The sequence below is a fragment of the Sus scrofa genome, chromosome 13 (genome assembly GCF_054392235.1).
Source record: "Sus scrofa isolate SSC_HxYL_T2T_F1_AM1 chromosome 13, Sscrofa_HxYL_maternal_Yorkshire_Landrace_v2.0, whole genome shotgun sequence".
Taxonomy (NCBI): Eukaryota; Metazoa; Chordata; class Mammalia; order Artiodactyla; family Suidae; genus Sus; species Sus scrofa.
The window spans coordinates 98,509,199-98,531,389 of record NC_139395.1 but is presented as its reverse complement, the minus strand read 5'-3'; the positions used below and the strand labels follow the sequence as shown (position 1 = coordinate 98,531,389).

Sequence of the window (22,191 nt, the reverse complement as noted above, 5' to 3'; positions counted from 1 at the left end):
AACAGAAAGTAAAGTGGCAGATGTCAGGTGGGAGTCGTGAGTGGGGAGTAACATTTAATAGGTATGGAGTTTCAATTTTTTAAGGTGAAAAATTCTGGAGACAGGCTGCATGACAACTTGAATACACTTAACATTACCTAACTGTACATATAAATACGGTTAAAATGATAAAATGTTATGAGTATTTTACCACAATTTAAAAAACTTAAAGGAACCAATAAATTATTATTCATGTGATAATGATATTGTCATGTTTTAAAAACAAAACATTGAGGAGTTTCCTGGTGGCTCAGTGGGTTAAGGATCCAGTGTTAACCACTGTGCGGCAGATTTGATCCCTGGCTTGGGAACTTATGCATGCTGTGGGTATGGCCAGAAAAAAAAAAAGAGAGAGAGAGAAAGAAAGAAAATCATCTATCATGAAAATATTTTTATTATGGTTTAAACATGTAAAATGTTTAACATTTTAGCTACAACTGATAAATATGACATACCACTTATTTCACTTGGGAGAAAACTGCTGAAAACTAGGTATGGTTTACTCATTAAAAAACTATATGGAGAAAATTACATGAACAGTCTAAAAGTTTGCTATGAAAACAATGTTTTTTATTAAAGTAATTAAAAGTCAAAAAACAACAATAAAAGCAAAATTCCACAACCTTTGTTTGCAACTATATAATCTTTATGTAGAAAAAACTATAAAGTGACAGTCTGGAAAGCAGCTCCACAATAAACTTAATCCTTACATCAAGTGTAACTACATTACGGAATCAGTTCACCCAAAAGAAATTGTCTTGCTGTGGAATATTTCGGCTAAGCAGATTTCAACTACATTTTCCTCATTTCTGAAAATTTGTCTTTCCTGATACTTCAAATCACCAAAGATATAACATACAAGAGCCTGCTTTAGTCAAAGAATAAAACACAAATACTCCAAACACAATTACATATAAAAATGAATGAGGGCATTTTATCTATGGATCTACAAAACTATATAAATAACCAATTATACATATAATATCTGTTTACACTGAAGTTCCATGAGGTGGTACTGAATAAACACTGAGGCATTGAATTCTCAACACTGGAACATGGCTCACTCTGGACAGCAGCACATTCCCACCTGTTCATCTAGCATCCCAACACTTCCCCTGGGATTTGTATTTGTGTATTATCAAAGTCCTGGGAAGTTGATAACCAAAATAAAGAAAAATGCCAAAAAGAAAATGAATTAAATATCCCCTAAAACCTATTCTAAAACATGCAAATGAATGAATTATGAAGAAACTAAGCACTTTGTGAATTTTTACAGTCACATGTTCCTTTAAATTTATACTAGTATCTTCATTAGTACCCACACTGAATTTTCTGTAGCTTTTCCCATTAACATATAATAGAAGAGGAAAACAACCAAGGGAAAAAATGCTCTTATTTTCTTAGAAAAGTGATACTGTTTATTTTTAAAAACAAGTCGCTCTACTAAAGAAGTCACACTATTGTGGTCACCAGAATTGGTTAAGTCACTTTGGCAATACTTATTTTATCTCATTTTTAACAATCATAAACTATTATTATGGCCATATAATTCTTTAGAACTTACACTACCATGGAGGCAAATATGTAGACTATTTCTAATAACCTAAATTAGACCATGATTAGAATTTCTTTTAAATATTTTCAAATGCTCAAGAATATTAAATCTTGGGGGCGGGAGGGATACAGAAGTCATAAGCAAGTATTTCCTCCAAGATTCTGTAACTGGGATAAAAGTCTCAGGGTAAGCCCATAGGAATGGTCTGCAATAAAGAAAAATCAGGTCAGTGTATAGTAATGGCTGCAAACTTTAGCAGAAATGCCAAGAATATTCTGAGCCAAATAAAAGCACTCTTTTGGGTCAGGGGTTTTTGTTTTAGTTCTTTAATCTCTAACTTCTCAACAAGTTACAGTTCAGAAGTGCCCATAAACTTACTAATAGTAATAAAGAAATATAAAGTCAAAGAAAAGATCCACAGACATGATTCTTTTCAATCACAGGCCTCTCTTTGGTAAGAAATGGACCACCATTTATTTACTTCCTCTCACCTGCTCAAGAGAAGAAGACTAAACGGTATTAACCTGGTAAGGAATCCCTGTGTATAAACGTTAGACTGGAGAATAAAGAGTTGAAGCTATGCCCTTTATAAAAAGAGTAGACAACAGAAGATCTCCTCTTATATGCAGCTGTGGTGGAGGATAACTGTCTACTACAAAGCCAGGAACAAGGTACTTCCTATAACTGAACTGCCATGCCTATGAACATTTTAGTCAACCTGTAGAAATTTTGGTAAGCGTTTAGATAGGAATCAGATGAATAATATGCTCTTATAAAAATATGGTAGATATCTCTCCCCTTTACAATTTACCAATTTCTGACCCTTACGCTTTCATGGAGAATTAAACACACTTACTCTAGATTATTTTCTCCTTAAGTATTAAGTTGGAAATAACCCATCTAACAAAACCATTTGCAATTCCAGAGGGAAAAAATCCAATACAATCTAACACGCACATTAACAAACTTCACAGAATACATATTCTATCAAGCCTAAGCAACCCCCACCCATCGCCCAAAAAAGCAGCAGTTTTACCCACTCTAAGATAAATGATGATGGGTATATCTGGATCCATATTTAAAAGAACTGCTAAATTCCATTGCAGTAGGAAAAACTACAAAGAAGCACCCAAAACTAACAATTTCTATTCACCCCTGCTTCTCAAGGATATTTTTAAAAGAGAAAAACAAGCATTCGTTGCAACTTGACTGGCAAAATCACCACCTGACCAATTATTTCTAAGCATATACTAGATACCAATGAATGACGGAATGCCCACATCACCAGCCACTCAACATTGTTATTTTTGCAAAGAAAGGTAATTATATCAAATTCCATTCTCCCAGGCAATGAATAGGGGAGAAAAGCATGTTACTTTAAAAATGGCTGTATGTGTAGGTTTTTAAAAACCAGCACCAAATGTTCATGTTTAATTATTCTGAGCAACATTTAGTAATTACCATTTCCTCGCAATATGGACAAACAAGAGTGAATGATAAGGGAATAACTTTCAAGCAATATTGAATGTTGACAAGAACCACTGAATAAAATAATATGATTGGCTCATTTCTATAGCTATTGTAGGTTTACTGGGTTTGAAAATAACATGCCTCACTGCTCAGCTAATATTCCTACTACTCAAATCATGGGTATAGCTTTTTTATTTTGTGACTAGGCAAGATTAAGTAAAATAACTTTAAGAGACATGTTTAAAAACAAGCTAACTCAAAACAATGCATTATTAGAACAGTTCTCTACTCTCTACTGAGAAAAAAACAAACCACTGTGTAAAGTGCCTAAATGAAAAACTGAAAGCAAGATTCACAAATAGGAATAGTGACAGTTCAAGTCTATATAACCCTTTATTACATTATAGCAATATTATGTGCAACATTATATACGGTGTCTTATTTCTTCCTCATACTGCAGGAACTTACTCCTACTGTGTAACAGATTTCAACTCTGCAAATGGTTTAAATCAATTTTTGTACTCTGAAATTACAAACCATTGGATGTTAAGTTTCCTGAAAATTATTTTATTTTTGAATTTTACTTAAAGCTAAATCTATAACTAAACTCTTAAAAAACAAACAAAAAAAACCCAGTAACAACAACTAAGGTGCTTTAAACAGAAACTTGTAGAAACATACCCATACCAGTGTTTGAAAGACAGTCTACGGAAGGTTATAAAAAGGCAACTATCATAAAAAATTCTATGGCCAACTATTGTTAGAAAATTTCTTTTTTTAATGACAGAAGGTAAAATCAAAAGATAGTTTTTCCCTGAAAATAAGTAGTTGCTCAGGACACAGGTTACGTGTATTGCATTTATATTGCTTCTTTGAAAAAAAATTTTTTTAGCCAGGTATTCCATTAACAAAAGACCATGCCACATTCACCTAATCTTTTGATCTCTGCATACTAGTATTACCCAAGGGAACCTTATCAAAGAAACTGGTTGGCAAATCTACCAAATAAGAGTCTCAGGTCCCTAGATTTTGATAGTCACCTTAGTAAATACAAAACTTCAGCTACTTGAACAACAGGGCTTGTAAAGTGCATTAGTTATAAGAAACACAAGAGAAGTGCTAAACTCACTTAGTAGGACTTGATGTCATCAATAGGGCAAAAAAACAACATTATAGTTTTCTATTCAGATTTTATTTGAAATCTAATTCAAATTGTCAAAGCTACAAAAGGGGGAAGACATCCGTATTATTTTTTTTGCTAAGTCACAACATCCTAAAACAAAATACCACTACTGCCAGCAGATCCATTATACACATTTCTGATGAAATTCATTAGCACAATAAAAATTTCATCTTGAGAAACAGCCACAACGGAAGTAATTTATACAATATAAAACAACGACAGATCTACAGATGCAGTTACTTATGAGTTTACACATGCATTCACAAACAAATAAAAACCCCAGGAATGCTCTTTCATTAGATTTTTTGTTTTTTGTTTTTTTAAAAAACAGACTGTTCAGGCACAAAACAAAATCGCATTTTCAATAAATGACAGCATCTTAAAAATTTATGTCAGTGTTTGTTTTTCTTTGACTTTTTATGAGACCTGTGTGGAGATCGGGACTGGGATCTGGATTTCTTCCCTGATTTTTTAGGGGATCTAGACCGTGATCGCCTAGACCTTTTAGGTGTCCTTGAACCAGATGGTGATCTGAGGAAACAAATAAAAACAATTTAACCAAAGTAATCATGTGATCAAGACTGACTATCCTTATCTAAAATGATCTTTATTAGAGCACATGAAAGTCACTTAAATGATAAAAAAGCTGTAACTTTCCAAATTTATACTTTGCCTACTGTATACACACACACACACACACACACACACACACACACACACACACACACACTTTGTACTACTATAAACTGCATCAATGATATCAGTAGTGTGTGTGCTTAGAAAGAGACTCCTGAGCTTTACCACTGTTCTACTGAATCAAAATCTTGAGAGGCAGGGGCTGGGAATTTGCACTTTAACAAGCTCCTGAGATTATATGAGCCAAAATTCAAAAATGGCATTTAAGATCATTTACAAAATTTTAAAAACAGAGAAGCTTTGCAGCCTATCTTCTTGAGAGGAAAAGCGCCAACTATTTAAGGGAATCACTTAAGACAGCATAACTTTGTAAGTGCTGTTCACAAAAATTACAAAACAAATAATTACGCAAGTACCATTTAGAAAACGAGTTATCTGTTGCAAAAAGGTTTCATTAAAAATGATTACACAATACAAACGTTTTAGGATTAAAAAGCAGTTTTAGCTCTCAGGAAAATTCCTCCATGTAACACCATTTAATAAAACATTTTTGAACTGTCTTTCTGGAACTCAGAGGAGAAAGGTAGACAACACACTAAGTTACACACTGAAGAAATGGTATTTATGTCCAAGTCTCTACCCAAGAACTTGCTAGTAAGATTACTGCTGGGTGGGGAAGGAGGATGTATTTTTCTTTCAACTTTGACAAAAATCAAAGAATATTCTATAGAAACTACAGAGCAGAAAGAAAAGTAAAGCAGCTATCCCTTTTCCACAGGAAACTGGATATGAAATTTAATAAAATTGGCTGGTCTTCACTTTTTGGAAGCTTTCTTGTACCTTCAGTCATGAGGGGACTGGGGTGGGGGGATGGGAAGGACCAAATCTAAAATGAAAGTATGTCCCTTGGGTTTTCTAAAATCCTTGAAAAAAATGGCTGCCAACCAAATTATTTTCAAAAGCTGGTGGAATGACAAGGAAACTGGCATTTGAAATATTACAAAAAATGACTTGTGTTTACCTTTTGGCCTTTTTGCTAACATCTCTAGGAGAATCTTTGTGAGATGACCTGGACCGTGAGCTCTCTTTATGAGATCTTTCTGAACGCTCTGATCGCTCCGATTTTGGTGATGGGGATTTCACACGTCTACCACTGCTACTGCGAGATGGGCTAGGGGACGTACTGTGTCGCCTTTTCCTATGGAACAAAGCCCCCAAACATTCCATAAGTGAGCAAAGGATCAGGTATTCATTCTCCTTCTACTAAATTAGCTTTTAATTCCTAGTAGTTTACACTAAACTTTTTTTCAGCTAACTTTATTATTTTCCAAAAACATTCCAAGCCCCTTACAACAAGAAAAAAGTCTTAAAGATAGACAGGTTCATCTAAACAAAAACTAAATTCAACTAAGTTGGATTTTCTCCTCCTAAGAGAGATTACTGGAACAATGGACAAAATTTCATCTAGGTCTCTGATTAGGTAATAGTTTTTTAAAATGTTAATTTCTTACTGTTGAAACTTTTTTTGTTTTTATCTTGAAACTTTTATTGTGGTTGAGTATGAAAATGGGGCATCATGTAGGCAAGCTACTCTTAAATGGTTAGGAGATAGAAGGGAAAGGCAGGGGAAGAAGAAAATAAAGCAAAAGGAGAAACATTTTAACATTCGAGGAAGATGGGTGAAAGACATCTGGGAATTCTTTGGAAGGGGAGGGTGCCCACAGCATGCAGAAGTTCCTGGGCCAGGGATCAAACCCGCACCACAGCTGTAACCAAAGCCACAGCAGTGACAATGCCAGATCCTTAAACCACTGAGCCATGAAGGAACTCCGGGATTTCTTAATACTACTCTAGTAAATATATCTGAAGTTATATCAAAATAATAATGAAAAACAAAAAAGCAATGGATTTACTATTTAATCAATTAGCTGTTATTTGCAATTACAAAGTGACTAAGCCAAAAATTATGTGTATTTGCTTGATTTTTCCTACGAAAATCTCAATTCTGTTAACTGAAATAATTTTCTCTACTAATCAGAAATTCAGGAACTGTGAAAGTAAGAAATAAAAACTAAAAGAGAAGTGATTTTGATCAGAATTAAGACTTCAAGTGAAGACCTAGTCTCTATGGCCTATGTACACAATCTCCCTTTGACACAGGACTAGGAGACTCAGGTTTACAGGTAGCAGCCTCAGCATAGATGAAATGCTTACATTGGAGCAAAACGTAATATCTAGTAAGTTGTTTAGTTACTTAAGCCTTTGGTTCGATATCTATTACGGTAATTGAATTCTTGCACTGAACCAGGGCTAAGGTACCATAAGAACCTCATAAAGGGATGATGTCTCAGATAACTAAGCCAAGTGCCAACTAACGGCGCCATATCTCAGCTAATTCTGCCTCCTATAGGCAGAAGCCAAACAAACATGTTTACCACAAAACAAAACACTTCCAATTTGTTGGCACCAGTGATGAAAACACCACAAAATGTAACAAGATTCCAACTCCTGAAACCAGTATAGGCTTAAATGGTATACCTTTCTTTTCTTGTTGGAGTACACTCATCTTTTTCTTTCTTGTCTTTGGATCGAGATTCCAATTTTTCTTTATCCTTCTTATCTCTTTCTCGTTCTCTTTCTAATTCTTTCTCTTTCTCCTGGTAAAAGAAAAAAAATTTAGTCATTAAAAAGAACCAATCTAGTTAATCTCATTTGACAGTATTTCCTCTTCTAGTTAACTATTTTTTAAATCACTACTTAGAGTATACTATTTTTTTAAAAAAATCTACTCTTCCAGAAAAAGAGTCATTTCTTCTACTTAGACTGCATAATAGTGGTACCAGTGACAGCAGCTAAACCTTTATTGAGTATCTACATAGGCCAAGCAATTATTAAACTAGCCATATACCATTTCATGAAATTCTTTAAAACATCATGAGGAATAGGATTATCCCTCATTCCAGAGATGAAAAATCAGACACAGAAATGTTAAGTGCCATGCCAATGGTCACAAAGGATGGTGCAGTCTGGATATGAGCTGAAGTTCTACAGCCGGGGGCAATTAACTATTACCTATAAAGTGCTGTCTCTATGCTTAAAAATAAGGGGGAAAAGCTAACAATCCAATGACCTTTCCATCTCAAACCACAATAAATGTCAGTAGTAGTGATTTTAATTATACATCAAGTTGATTTAATCAAAGGAAAGTGCTTATCAAAGTAACATGCCGAAAAGGAAAAATGGCTATTCATAATAATCATCCATCAGAAATTCTTATTAGAGAGAACAAGTACCAATCATACTGGAAATTTTAAATTGTAATTTATAAATGTACTGGGAGTTCCTGTTGTGGTTCAGAGGGTTACAAACCCAACTAGTATTCATGAGGATTCGGATTCCATCCCTGGCCTCGCTCAGTGGGTTAAGAATCTGGCGTCGCAGTGAGCTATGGTGTCGACTGCAGACGTGGCTCAGATCCTGCATTGCTACGGCTGTGGACTAAGCCGGTAGGCTGTAGCTCCAATCCAACCCCTAGCCCAGGAACTTACATATACCACAGGTGCAGCCCTAAAAAGCAAAAAAATAAATATAAAAGTAGAAACGACTACATAACTATATAATCATATAAACCAGAAAAATAACTTATTTGCTTATCCCCAGCTACTACAATTGTCCCCATTTCTCGCTTGAAATTATGACCTCTGTTGATAATCTGAACGCATTCTCCTATCCAATTACAACCATGGAATGCAAGGAGACTTATGGTAATACATGTGTTACATCAGGCCAGTGGGGATCTCAAGGTACAATCTCATGCAGATCAAACACCTGCCACTATCTCCAAAGAGACTTAACGGAGGTTAGGATACATAACATCTTTTTTTTTTTTTTTTTTGTCTTTTTGCCATTTTCTTGGACCGCTCTTGTGGCATATGGAGGTTCCCAGGCCAGGGGTCTAATCGGAGATGTAGCCACCGGCCTACACCAGAGCCACAGCAACACGGGATCCGAGCCACGGCTGCAACCTACACCACAGCTCACAGCAACACCAGATCCTTAACCCACTGAGCAAGACCAGGGATCGAACCTGCAACCTCATGGTTCCTAGTCAGATTCGTTAACCACTGAGCCACAACAGGAACTCCACATAACATCTTTTTAAAAAAAATAACCTCATTTATCTTTTTTTCAAATACAACATACTGAGTACAAGTTTTAAAAGTGATGTTAAAAAGGTTGACCTCCTCTGGTGGCCTGTGTGTGGGATGTATTTTCCTGATTGATAATTTCACAGAAATCAGACTACAGTTAAAATACTTAGAATATTTTAGGAGTTCCCATCGTGGCGCAGTGGTTAACGAATCCGACTAGGAACCATGAGGTTGCAGGTTCGGTCCCTGCCCTTGCTGAGTGGGTTAACGATCCGGCGTTGCCGTGAGCTGTGGTGTAGGTTGCAGACGCGGCTCGGATCCCGCGTTGCTGTGGCTCTGGCGTAGGCCGGTGGCTACAGCTCCGATTCAACCCCTAGCCTGGGAACCTCCATATGCCGCGGGAGCGGCCCAAGAAATAGCAACAACAACAACAAAAAGACAAAAACAAAAACAAACAAACAAACAAAAAAATAATACTTAGAATATTTTAAACATATTAATTCAAGAGTAATAGTAGCCATTACCTAATTTACAATCCTGCAAAATTGGAATTATCAACCCAGCTTCACACAGAAAAAGCAGGTTTCAGTGATGTGATGGGGAGGCACAGCAAGTTGGTACCAGGAGCCAATAGTTCTGTGCAGCACCAAAGCTGCTTTACCACACTGCTTCTCCCAACCCCATTAATAGCTTTGTATGATTTTAAGCTCCCTTCTGGCTGTTCCTACTTTTCTCTCTACATAAACTTTTGGTAATGACAGTCAAGATAGAAGGAGTTCCAATAAAATTTCTGGGGCCTTTCAACAATTATCATGTGTGCCTCCTTGTTCTAAAATTCTCCGTGAAGCCGTACATACTTTTTTATGTAAGGAATACAGGGTACCTCAAAGCTTGGAATTCACAGATGACATATTCCACCACTTGTTGTCCCTCCTTGGACACAATGGAAAAGTTCCTAAATGAACTTTCCAAATCCTAACTCCATCTCTGTCTCTGTGCTACTTCTCAGGGTTGTTTGTGTCTCACTACCACAAATGTAACTCTTCCTATAGGATCCTCTACTTTCAAAAGCAGGCTCTTAGCAGATTTTCAGTTCCACAGGTAGTGTCCATAATAAGTATGCTATTGCCTTAAGACCCTTTTCCAAGTTAAAATAATTGTAAATGGTGAAATTTCAAATGTTCCTAACTGTCTACCAGTACTTAGCATTTACACAAAGGATATAATTTGAAATAGACTTTTCCTGAAATATACCAATATTGTAGGGAGTCAAACAAATAATTCTGGAAAGTGCACATTACTGAGTATACTTATTCCTTACCCGTTGAAGAAGTTTATCTCTGTAGTGTTCTACTTGCTCCTGAAAGCTCTGGCCTGGTTTTTTGGGTCTTTTTCCAGATTCCAATTCATCCTGAAACTTCATAACTTTGAGCTGCAAAATAAGACATTTTAAAAATAAACCTTTTCATCACTACAGCTTCTCAAACACTGCTTTACTCCTTTAAAAAAAAAAAGTTCTCTTCTTTGAAATAAGTGTGTAAAAAGGAAAAATAAATATAGCAACATAAAGCATTAAAACATACAATAACTGATCAGGACTCAGTCAAAATATAACATCAACATATAACTCTTGGAGTTCCCGTCGTGGCGCAGTGGTTAACGAATCCAACTAGGAACCACGAGGTTGCAGGTTCTATCCCTGCCCTTGTTCAGTGGGTTAACGATCCGGCGTTGCTGTGAACTGTGGTGTAGGTCGCAGACGTGGCTCGGATCCCGCGATGCTGTGGCTCTGGCGTAGGCTGGGAGCTGTAGCTCCGATTAGACCCCTAGCCTGGGAACCTCATATGCCATGGGAGCGGCCCAAGAAATGGCAAAAAGACAAAACAAAACAAAAAACATACAACTCTCTAATCTGAAGATCACTTGTCAGACAAGCTCAGCTATGCAGAACTCAAGTGATCAGGTATGGGCCCACAGGCTCTTTGCACAGCCACGAGATGACTTGAAAACCATGACCTATGATTCATGCCCTTAAGAACCTATGTTTTCCTCAACACAACGAAAATGAATTTGGTATCTGGTCCCCAAAATCAGAAAGGCAATGTTGCTAAAGTCAAGCATACTTTCAACAAGACAGCCAGCAGAACAAAGAAGATAAACAACTATTAAAAAAAAGAGAGAGAGAAGTATGCTGATTATAGCTCATCTAGGAACAAACACAGAGCTATATAGCTTGTAGGTTTCACTCTTTAGAGTCCAATCACTGGGTATCAAGACATCAAGAAAAAAGTTAATCACATACAAAACGTACCTTCTAAGACACTAAAAGTATAGTGATTTGGAGTTCCCATTGTGTCTCAGCATGTTAAGGACCTGATACAGTCTCTGTGAAGATGCAGGTTCAATTCCTAGCCTTGCTCAGTGGGTTAAGGATCCAGCATTGCCAAAAGCCCCAGCAAAGGTCACAGATGCAGCTCAGATCTGGTGGTGTTGTGGCAAAGGCTTCAGCTGCAGCTCTGATTCGACCCCTAGTCTGAAAACTTCCATATGCCATAGGTACAGCCATTAAAAAGAAAATAATATACAAAAGTGTATGGTGATTGCAAAAAAAATCTTTAAAAATTCTAATTCCATTTTTTTTATCTGTATTGTGAGCAAAGCTCTTTGTATAAAAGAATTCACTACAGCATGATTTGCAAAAGAATGCTGACCACCTAGAGTTTATCAAGAGATTGCTAGCTGATCTTATATATATGTGTGTGTATACACACACATCACACATACACACACAGATAGACAGATATGTCCTTACTGAACTAAAGGAAGACAAATACACAGTGGACTTACATATGAGGACTTAGAGGAGGTGTTATAACACAGGGCTACAGTCCCAAACCTGTTTAATCTTATTTCATGTTAAGGAGAAAACACTTTTGTCTAATGGAATTACTGTAGATGCAAACATCTTACCCTATTTTATTGCACAATGATATGCCCTTTAAGTGAACTAAATGTTTTATTTATGGTTAAAAAATAAGATTCATTTGTTTTAGGTTTTTTTCATTCCCTACAAGTGAGGCTTTCCAATAATCAGAGCTTTGAGGCTCTCTCCTCTTCTTTTAAAACTCATAGGTCTTTGCATTTTTTTTTTTTCTTGTGCTAACGACTACATTTAAAAAGATAGTGAGATGCAAGTATCTGAGTTCACCACTGTGTGAAGCCTCCCCTGACTGAAATGACTGTTCTAAAGAATATATTTGTGGTAAACACCAGTTTAAAAGTTAGGCATTTGAGAGTCAAACAACAGACATGAATGTTAAATTAGGGAAAGAAAGGCATCCTTAAATATAGTTCCCACAGATATGGCCTAAGACTAAGCCTAAGACTGGGGCACCCAGAAAACAGGTCACAAAGGGTCTGAACCTAAAAGAGAAGATCACGCAATGGCTAGTAGCAATCTATTGCCTGGTTGCCCTGGACAGTGCCAAGTTATCACCCTCCCACACTCAACTATTTACTCCTTCCCCAAGGATCGGGGCAGAAAAGGGATCTTTCTAGTTCAACAACAAAGACGACCCTTCACCTGGCTTCCCACAGAGTACTCCACTCCTCCAACCCTTATTGGCAGAAATGGAAACAACAGTAGAATAAAAAGACAACTGTAGCCTAGACTGCTCTAAGTGGAATCTGAAAGATTAAAAACTTGCTTCCAGTAAACACTGTAATATCCTATGCTTGCATGTTTTCTAAGTGTTTTGCATAGAATGTCATATTTTAGAACACAAATCCTTTGGTTTTTATTAATCCCATGGTTAAAAAAGGTTCTGCTATGGACATCTTTATTACAACACATTTGGGGAAGAGAAGAGTTTTTAAAATTAAAACTACATTATATACACATTATACACACTATATATACTATCATATATAATAAAACTAATTATAACTTTATTCTTTAACGGTTCTCCAATTAAAAAGGTAGTTACTGAATTCTAAATTTAGAAACTGACATCAAATTTAGGGGCAAAGAAGAGAGAGCACATGAATAAAGTTCATGAGCCCTGAGCTCTAGCTGAAATTTGCTACCAGTTGTGGATCTTTACTCCAGAAGAAATGAGAGAAAAATTAGATAATTTTATTCTTTTTGTTTGTTTTTGCTTTTTCAGAGCCGCACCTGTGACATATGGAAGTTCCCAGGCTAGGGGTTGAATCAGAGCTGCAGCTGCCGGACTAGACCACAGCCACAGCAATGCAGAACCCAAGTGGCATCTGTGACCTACACCATAGCTCATGGCAATACCAGATCCTTTAACCCACTGAGTGAGGCCAAGGACCTAACCTGCACCCTCATGGACACTAGTTGGGTTCGTAACCAGCTGAGCCATACCCCAATTAGATAATTTTAAAACAAAGTCAAGATCTACATTTAAAATTAAGATTTGGGAGTTCCCGTCATGGCGCAGTGGTTAACAAATCCGACTAAGAACCATGAGGTTTGTGGGTTCGGTCCCTGGCCTTGCTCAGTGGGTTAAGGATCCAGCGTTGCCATGAGCTGTGGTGTAGGTCGCAGACACGGCTCGGATCCCGCGATGCTGTGGCTCTGGCATAGGCCGGTGGCTACAGCTCCAATTAGACCCCTAGCCTGGGAACCTCCATATGCCACGGGAGCAACCCAAGAAATGGCAAAAAGACAAAAAAAAAAAAAAAAAAAAAAAAAAGATTTGGCTCACTGTTCAAATTCCAAAAGGGTGAGGAAATTGTGAGAAGGTAGGCACTATGAAAGCAGGAGAAACAATTGCTGAGCATCTGACAGGCACAGATTATTAAAGAGGACATAAAGTAAGGAAATGTGTGTGTTTGGGGGGGTGTATATATGTACGGTGTGTCAGTGTATGCACATATGTACAGCACATATATACACACACAGTGTGGAACCTCCGAAATTAACAAAAAGCTAATGGTTTTCTTTAAGACAATAAGAAGACAGAACATTTAGGAACAATTAGTCTGTTCTGATATTTATTAGAGGGTTATTATCAAGAAAGTACATTTTACTGAACTCAGCCTTCATACCACTAGGTCAGTAAGGCAGTGTTCAGCAAGACTGGGAGCCCTGAGCGTTAAGATGGGGCATGTGCAATTGGAAAAAGGTCCACAGGTAAGTGCATTCACTGATACACATCTTATTTCCCTAAAAATTTTATGAAGAATGTATATGAATATACCTCAGGAAAAATGAATCAGCTTATTAACCCTGAAAATCCCTCCTCTCATAATTGACATCATACTAATTGACAGGATACCAATTCTATGTTAAGGTTGAAACAAAACATTTTTTGTTAACTTTTTGGCTTGGTGGTACCTGAGAAAAAAGTGGGCAAGAACTTATACCAGCCAAACAGTAAGTAGTGGAGAAGTAAAAATAAGGTAATTAATATGGTTGGCATTATAAGTTAGTAAGAGACCAGCACTGATACATAGTAAGCATATAAAATACTGTTAAATGAATGGACAGATAATTAAAATTCACTCTCACATACACTTGAGATTTTGTACTGACTGTTACACTACTGCTAACACTTTTACTGGATATGTTTCATCGCCTTGGAGCAAGGAATAAGGAATGTTCCCATTATAAAACTCTCCCCTCCCTGACATGTCTGAATACCTTTGGTAATTTTTCTTAAAAAAGGAGAAAAAAGTCTTGAGAGTTTATAGTCTTTTATAAAATTATTCCCCTTCTTATTGCTAAGCCTCACTCAATATGTACTCTCTTCCATCACCTGTGCAGACACTAAAATAAGCCTAGTATAGAACTATGTGCACAGAACTTGAACATGCCAGAAAATCTCACTTTTGTCACATATGATATAAACTAAAAGCAGGATGGACTTCATAAAGCGAGATAGAATCTATTCATTATTTCAATATCTGCAGAGGATTTCCTATGTGCCAGGTACTGGAGATACAATGATAAACAGACAAAACAAATGGTCCCTGCCACTTGCGGAAAGCAAAGCCTACTTGGGAATAGAGACAGACATTAAACAAGCAAACAAGAAAAAAAAATAATAGGCACACCACAATATATGTAAAATTACAACAGAAATAAATGTGGAAAAGTAAGCAAATCCAGAAGATTAAGAAAAGGTTAATAAGAAAGATGAGATGCTTGAACTAAGAGGCCTGAAGGAAGATAGCTGGTATGAAGGTTTCCAGAGAGGGAACAGTATGAAACAACATACGATGCCAAGAGGAAGCACAGTTTGGTGGTAAAAGTGGAAAGAAAGCCAGTTCAGACAGTGTAAACTTCAATGCAATACTAACCTCAATTTCACGGAGTTTAGCTCGTTTTTCCTCACTCATTTCAGAGTACTTTGAGAACTTGGACTCAGTCATTTCTTCTTTGATTGGATTAGAGTACAAATGATGTTCTTCAGATTTGGAACTTTGAGTATCTTCTTCATCTTCACTTTCTTCTTCTTGACTTTGGAAATAAGCAGAATACATGGCAAGTCAAAGCGGGGCAGGGGGTGAGGTTTACATTTTCAGTATGGCTTTTTGATTTTTTACTGCCTTAGAGCCTGAATGATGTTAATGTGAGAAGATAATTTATCACTCACATTTTTTACAAAATAATTAATATAAAATTTTATAAAACTTTTTTTTTTTTGTCTTTTTGCCATTTTCTTGGGCAGCTCTCGCGGCATATGGAGGTTCCCAGGCTAGGGGTCTAATCGGAGCTGTAGCTGCCGGCCTACGCCAGAGCCACAGCAACGCAGGATCCGAGCAGGATCCGAGCCGCATCTGCAACCTACACCACAGCTCACGGCAACGCCGGATCCTTAACCCACTGAGCAAGGCCAGGGATCGAACCCGCAACCTCATGATTCCTAATCGGATTCGTTAACCACACTACACCATGATGGGAACTCCAAAATTTTATAAAACTCTTATATTTCCTCCACAGAAAGTTTGAATTTCAATGTAAGTATACTTTTTAAAATTCTCCTTATGTTAATGTTATTTCTGTGCTTTTCACTCTGCCACAAACTTTCCTTGCAGCAGTTAAATGAAATGACTAAATCAATTTCTGCATACTTCAGAGTTCAGAGTGATTTCATGATGGTTAATGTTTAAAAAGCCAAATGAGTTTATCATGAGTTTATCATGAGTTTGAGTCACACAGTTACTATGAAAAAATGCACCTTATCTATTTAACACATAATATCAGCTCACATATCATATCATATTTGATTATGATAGTTTTACTGGTTCTATGTCAGATAAAAAGAAAATGGAAAACTGAATGACTATCATAGCTAAGGATACAAAGAAGAAAAATTCTCTGTCCTTCCAAGAAGCAATCTAGTGGGAACAGACAGGCAACAACTATGTGTAAAGCTGATCATGACTGCTAGAATACGAGTGACACATATTCTTCCATGTCACTGAAGTACAAAGAATGAAGTGACTTTTAAAAAGAAAGGCAGGGGGAGTTCCCGTTGTGGCTCAGCAAGTTACAAACCCAACCAGCATCCATGAGGATGCGGGTTCAATCCCTGGCCTTGCTCAGTGGGTTAAGGATCCAGAACTGCCGTGAGCTGTGCTGTGGTGAGACTAGGCTTGGATCCCGCATTGGTGTGGGCATAGTATAGGCTAGCAGCTGTGGCTCCTAGCCTGGGAACTTCCATATGCCGTAAGTGGCTTCCATTCAACTGTTTAGTTGAGGAAAAAGAGAAAAAAGTCAAAACCAATGAATAAAATGTATATTTTCTTTTTGGAAAAAAATTTATTAATATTTCTCATTAATTTGTCAGAAACTTTCTACATACAGCTTTCAGTTAACTTTTTGAAACAAGAATTTCCTGTTTTATGGTGCATAATAGTTTTACAAGTGTTCCAGATTTTAAGAGGTTAAACTGTGTGTGTGCGTGGGCATGCATGCGCACACATGTGCACGCATACAGATATTTATTGAAGGCTTATTCTGGGAAAAAATCAATAAGGACACGATACAGTTAATGAAAATGTGGTATCTATGCAATGGAAACTACTTAACCAATTCCAGGATGTTATTTACAATTTTTTCAAAAAAATTATTTTTGCTATTTGAAATATTCCTTGATAAACTTCCTTACACACTTATCTGAATGTTTGCTTTCAACCATGGATGAATACAGAGCAAATAAACATTATGGACTGACATGGAAAAATTAAGTTCTTTAAACATATGAGTGAAAAACATGGGTCACAGAATAGCATGTATAACATTATACAATTTATGCTTTATATAGATACGCATGTTTTGTTTTGTTTCTTTTTAGGGCCACACCTGTGGCATATGGAGGATCCCAGGCTAGGGGTCTAATTGGAGCTATGCTGCCGGTCTACACCACAGCCACAGCATTGTGGGATCCAAGCCGCATCTGCGACCTACACCACAGCTCAGGGCAATGCCAAATCCTTAACCCACTGAGCCAGGCCAAGGATCGAACCCACAACCTCATGGTTCCTAGTAGGATTGGTTTCTGCTGCACCAGGATGGGAACTCCTAGAGATTCATGTTTTTATATATACAGAGAAAGGATCTAAGTGGCAAGACACCAAATATTTATCATACCATTTAAGACATGGAAATTCAAGACTCTAAATTCAAGTCTCTAAATCCATACAGAATTCATTACAAACGAAATTAAAGTACTATCTGAAACTTTTCTACAAAGCAAAAGTAATGCTATATTTTTTAAATATCACATTTCTGCCATATATAATATAGTAATTACTAGTGTCAAAATGCAGTTCCTTGGTAAAAAAGGCATTTTGGATTCAGCCACTAGAGAGCAGTAGTGAAGTGCAAGAAAATTTCAAGGACCAGAAAGTTGTGCATGAAAGTTTTTTTTTTCCCCCTGCTTTGTTCTTTCTTGTAAGTTATTTTTATGTTATCATAACTTATTTGAAGCTCCTAGGAAAAAGTAAAAAATGTAAGTTATATTTTCAGTGATCCATGCTTCACTAAATGAATATATGATTACAGCATCAACACTAAAATGCATTTGCATTTCAAATAATATCAAATTTGTTGCAAAAACTTAGTAACTTTAGAAATAAAACCACTTGAACAATATGTGAGTTAGCAAGAGCTTTTCTACCCTTCTTTACCTTAAAGGTTAAATAATTATTTCATGAGTACACATACTTATTTTAAAAAGCAATGCTTCTACAATGCTAACAGATGTTTACTAATTAATGATGGGATTGCAGACATTAAAAAATAAAAGCAAATTGTGCTGTTTGCAATTCCTGTACTCCTAACAGCCTCAGATAGGTATTTCTAATAGGTGAACCACATTTATGTTTTGTAAATATGTTGTCATAATCATTGCTAAATTTGTTCTGATCACACTCTTTCTAGAAAGACATCACTGCTGCCAAGTTTTTCTCATCATATCAAACTGTTTTCAAAAATGCTGACTGATCTGATTTCCTTAAATCTAAATGCTACTAAAACTTTTTTGTTTTGTTTTGTTTTTTTTGTCTTTTTGCCATTTTCTTGGGCAGCTCCCGCGGCATATGGAGGTTCCCAGGCTAGGGGTCTAATCGGAGCTGTAGCCACCAGCCTACACCAGAGCCACAGCAACATGGGATCCGAGCCCCATCTGCAACCCACACTATAGCTCACAGCAACGCCAGTTCGTTAACTCACTGAGCAAGGCCAGGGATCGAACTCGCAACCTCATGGTTCTTAGTTGGATTTGTTAACCACTGTGCCACAAGGGGAACTCCTACTAATACCTAGTTATTAAATCCAAACAAATGCTCAAATTTTGCTGGAACACAAAGGGATTTTTGTTTATTCTTCCATCTGAAAACAATAAATAGTTTTTTTAAATCAGAAACTTCTGCTTTGTGTTCTTCATGCCATCTTTCCCTATTAAAAAAAAAAAATTCCTTTGCAACGATTTTAAAAGCTATCAAGTACTACCTAAAAATTACCAACATAAACTTGCAGGATAATTTTGGGAGCAGGAATTTCTAAAACATATTCAGTGTTAAATTCAAAAACTATTGGGGATAATTACCAAAGAGCAAATTCACAATTATGATCTTTCTATGCAATAAAAGAAAGCATTTTTTTTAATTCTGTTCTTCTGAGATATTTACATTTCAATAACATAAAAGAATGGTCGTAATGCATTATTTTTCTCAGCAATGAACAAGAATTCCCCCAAAAAGCATAACTTTCCCATTCACATTTTAAAAATCACTTTTTGTGGAGCCAAAACAATACTTGATGACAGATTTGAAATAAATGCAGTTGACCATTCTGTAACTACAAAATGAGAATGCATAACCTAGCATAGAAAAAGACTCAAAAGCCAAGTGAAACCAGATGCATCAAGGCCAGAAAGCTAAGCTCTTTGTTCACTGGGAAAACAATGAGGAACTAAAAATGATCCTCTTAACAAATTTTTTAAGAGTGAAGTTTTCCTCTTCACAATTATTTTAAGCATACCTCAACGGAAAAGGGAGTGCATATGTGCAATAAGAAACTGTGTATATTCAAAACTTAGATTCTTACTTTTGATTTTCTTCTTCTTCTGATTCTTCATGCTGGTCAAATAACTCCCATTTAGAAGTTGTTACAGCTGAAGGGAAGGAAAAAAAAGGGTGTAATTCCATAAGGTAAATTAGCATTTTTGCAGTAGCACAGCAGAAGCCCAACTTTAGAACTGAGTTTATATTACAGAAGTTCTCTACATTTATCTTTTCTTTGAATAGCCATTTCTAAGTACTAAATCTATTTCTTTCCTCACACCTACCCTATAATTTTATTCAAATTCATGAAGTGACAAATAATGTCATCCTTATTTTTGTGCTAGATGGTAAGATTTCATTAGAATCTACAAAATTAAAGGAACAATTATAGATTATAAGCACTATGATACATGTCCAAGCAAGTACGAAAGGCAGGTCTAAATTGCATCTAATAAGTCAAGCATTATAGAAGCGACAAAGCTTTAGTTTTTCTGAAACTAACCTCTAAGTAAATTTCCAAATAGGTACAGCTTCCCACCTACATTTTCTACTGAAGTGACTTAACCTAAAAGGTTTTTAGTGACTTCTCTGATTACTCTCAAAGCATCCAAGCTGAAGGATCTAAGAAAATTTTAACAATCACAATGAAACTTAGTCACTATACATAAAATATGATCACACCAAGTCTGAAGGTTGAATCACACTATAAAATACAAAAGGAAAGCATACATGAAAAACATACATGAGCATACACACTGATGATTTGGTAAAATTTTAAGTGCTCAATTTTTTTAAAGCTTCAATATTTACTATACTTTTACTTACCCTGTGCTTCCAATTCAGATTCATCTACAGCTTCCCATTTTGACGGGGCAACTTTAAATATAGGCTCATTCTTCTTTGAGTCTTCAGTTGCATCCACTGAAGAAAGATGAGCCATTAACCCTGACAGCTAGAGGACGACTTAAAGAGCTCATGAGTATTCACTATGTTATTAAAAAGTAAAGTTAAATAAAGTCATACATGTACTAGTAATGCTAATGTCATGGACAAAGATTACGACTACTAATACTGTATGTATCAACCAACCAGACCACAGAGGTGGTTATTTCAAGCAAATGGAGTAACTGAGAAAATAAAATCTTTAGTACCTTTATCTAATTATTGTTTAAAATGTAGAATTTGACCATGATGGAAGATAATATAAGGAAGGGAAGGTACACATATGTATGACTGAGTTATTTTGCAGTGCAGCAGAAATTGACACATTGTCAACTATACTTTAATAAAAAAATTCAACTAAAAATGTAAAATTCATATATTAATCAATATTTTAACATATAATCCAAACGTACTAAAGATTATGTACACCTATTTCCAAAAATGATTTCAGGCAGCCAGGGAAACTGAGCCTATACGTTAGGAAAACTAATAATAAAATAAAACAGATAAATCCAAGCATCTGGGATTACACATACAATTGAAGATTTTGCCTACAGTTTTCTGATAATTAAGACAAGAGAAACTCACTAATATTATAACAGGCTGACTGTCCCAAAAAAGAAACGTGACCAGAAAGAAAACTTTTTCTTGGCACAATCAAATGTATTACTGGGTATCTGAATTTTGAAAAGTCCGAAATAAAAAACAAAAATTTAATGACTGACACCTTATTCAGAAGGTATAAACTTTTTCCATATCAGCATGTGTGGAAATTAGTTTTGGACTCAAACTTATTAGCTAGATTAAATAAGCTTGAAATCTGAACTTACAAGGCACTCCATCAAGATCATCATCAAGACTTTTTATAGGGACTCCATCAAGATCATCAATGGGAGTAGCATCAATAGGAATTCCATCCACATCTTCTAGAGGTGCACCATCAAGCTCTTCCTCAATGGGGGCACCATCAAGGTCATCTGGTACATCCTACGAATTCACACACTACTGTAATAACTACTGTAATATTTTCTTTCTGGCTTAATAAAAGTCATATTGCTAAATGATTAATTTGCAATCCAATCCAGTATAAACCAACCAGCTGGATATTCACATTCCCAGGTAAAATGTGAGGACATAATAAGAATATATTTTTAATTGTCCAGTCTGAAAAAGCAGCAGTCATTTGTGCAATTGTGTTTTTTTTGGGGGGAGGCTCTTTTTAGGGCCACACTCACAGCATATGGAAGTTCCCAGGCTAGGGGTCTAATCTGAGCCATAGCCGCAGGCCTACGCCACAGCCACAGCAACGCCAGATCCAAGCTGCATCTATAATGCTGTACCTTGGAGCAATGCCAACTCCTTAATCCACTGAATGAGGCCAGGGATTGAACCAACATCCTCATGGATACTAGTCAGGTTCTTAACCCACTGAGCCACAATGGAAACTCCCCATTTGTGCAATATTTACCAAGTACTTAATATTTACCAAGTACTTAATGATGCCAAGTACCATGTGAGGCACTAAGGATACAATGATAAGCAAAAATCAGGCTTTGGTCCTTAGTCCTTCCTGTCACAGAGATTAGTAGAATTGGGAGATGGAGGAGTGTGGGCAGAAGTGTAGAGAAGGAGCAGGCAATCAGACAATCACAACAATATACAATGACTACTACAAC

At 36.4% G+C, this 22,191-nt stretch overlaps 1 protein-coding gene across 8 annotated transcripts in view; it reads right to left on the bottom strand.

Moving 5' to 3' along the window:
- Window positions 1-415: 415 nt before the first annotated feature.
- U2SURP (U2 snRNP associated SURP domain containing) overlaps window positions 416-22,191 on the bottom strand; it is a 55,386-nt gene continuing 33,610 nt past the window's right edge. For 4 of the 8 annotated variants that reach the window (XM_013982108.3, XM_021069583.2, XM_013982107.3 and 1 more), the window contains 8 exons: window positions 21,346-21,502; window positions 20,399-20,494; window positions 19,617-19,683; window positions 15,362-15,521; window positions 10,356-10,466; window positions 7,422-7,540; window positions 5,905-6,081; window positions 416-4,778 (listed from right to left, as the gene is read on the bottom strand). In XM_013982108.3, coding sequence (XP_013837562.1) covers window positions 4,640-4,778; window positions 5,905-6,081; window positions 7,422-7,540; window positions 10,356-10,466; window positions 15,362-15,521; window positions 19,617-19,683; window positions 20,399-20,494; window positions 21,346-21,502 — 1,026 coding nt within the window. In that variant the 3' untranslated portion in view covers window positions 416-4,639. The remainder of the gene's footprint in view (window positions 4,779-5,904; window positions 6,082-7,421; window positions 7,541-10,355; window positions 10,467-15,361; window positions 15,522-19,616; window positions 19,684-20,398; window positions 20,495-21,345; window positions 21,503-22,191) is intronic. The other 4 variants (XM_021069580.2, XM_084989939.1, XM_084989938.1 and 1 more) reach the window with 1 other exon arrangement.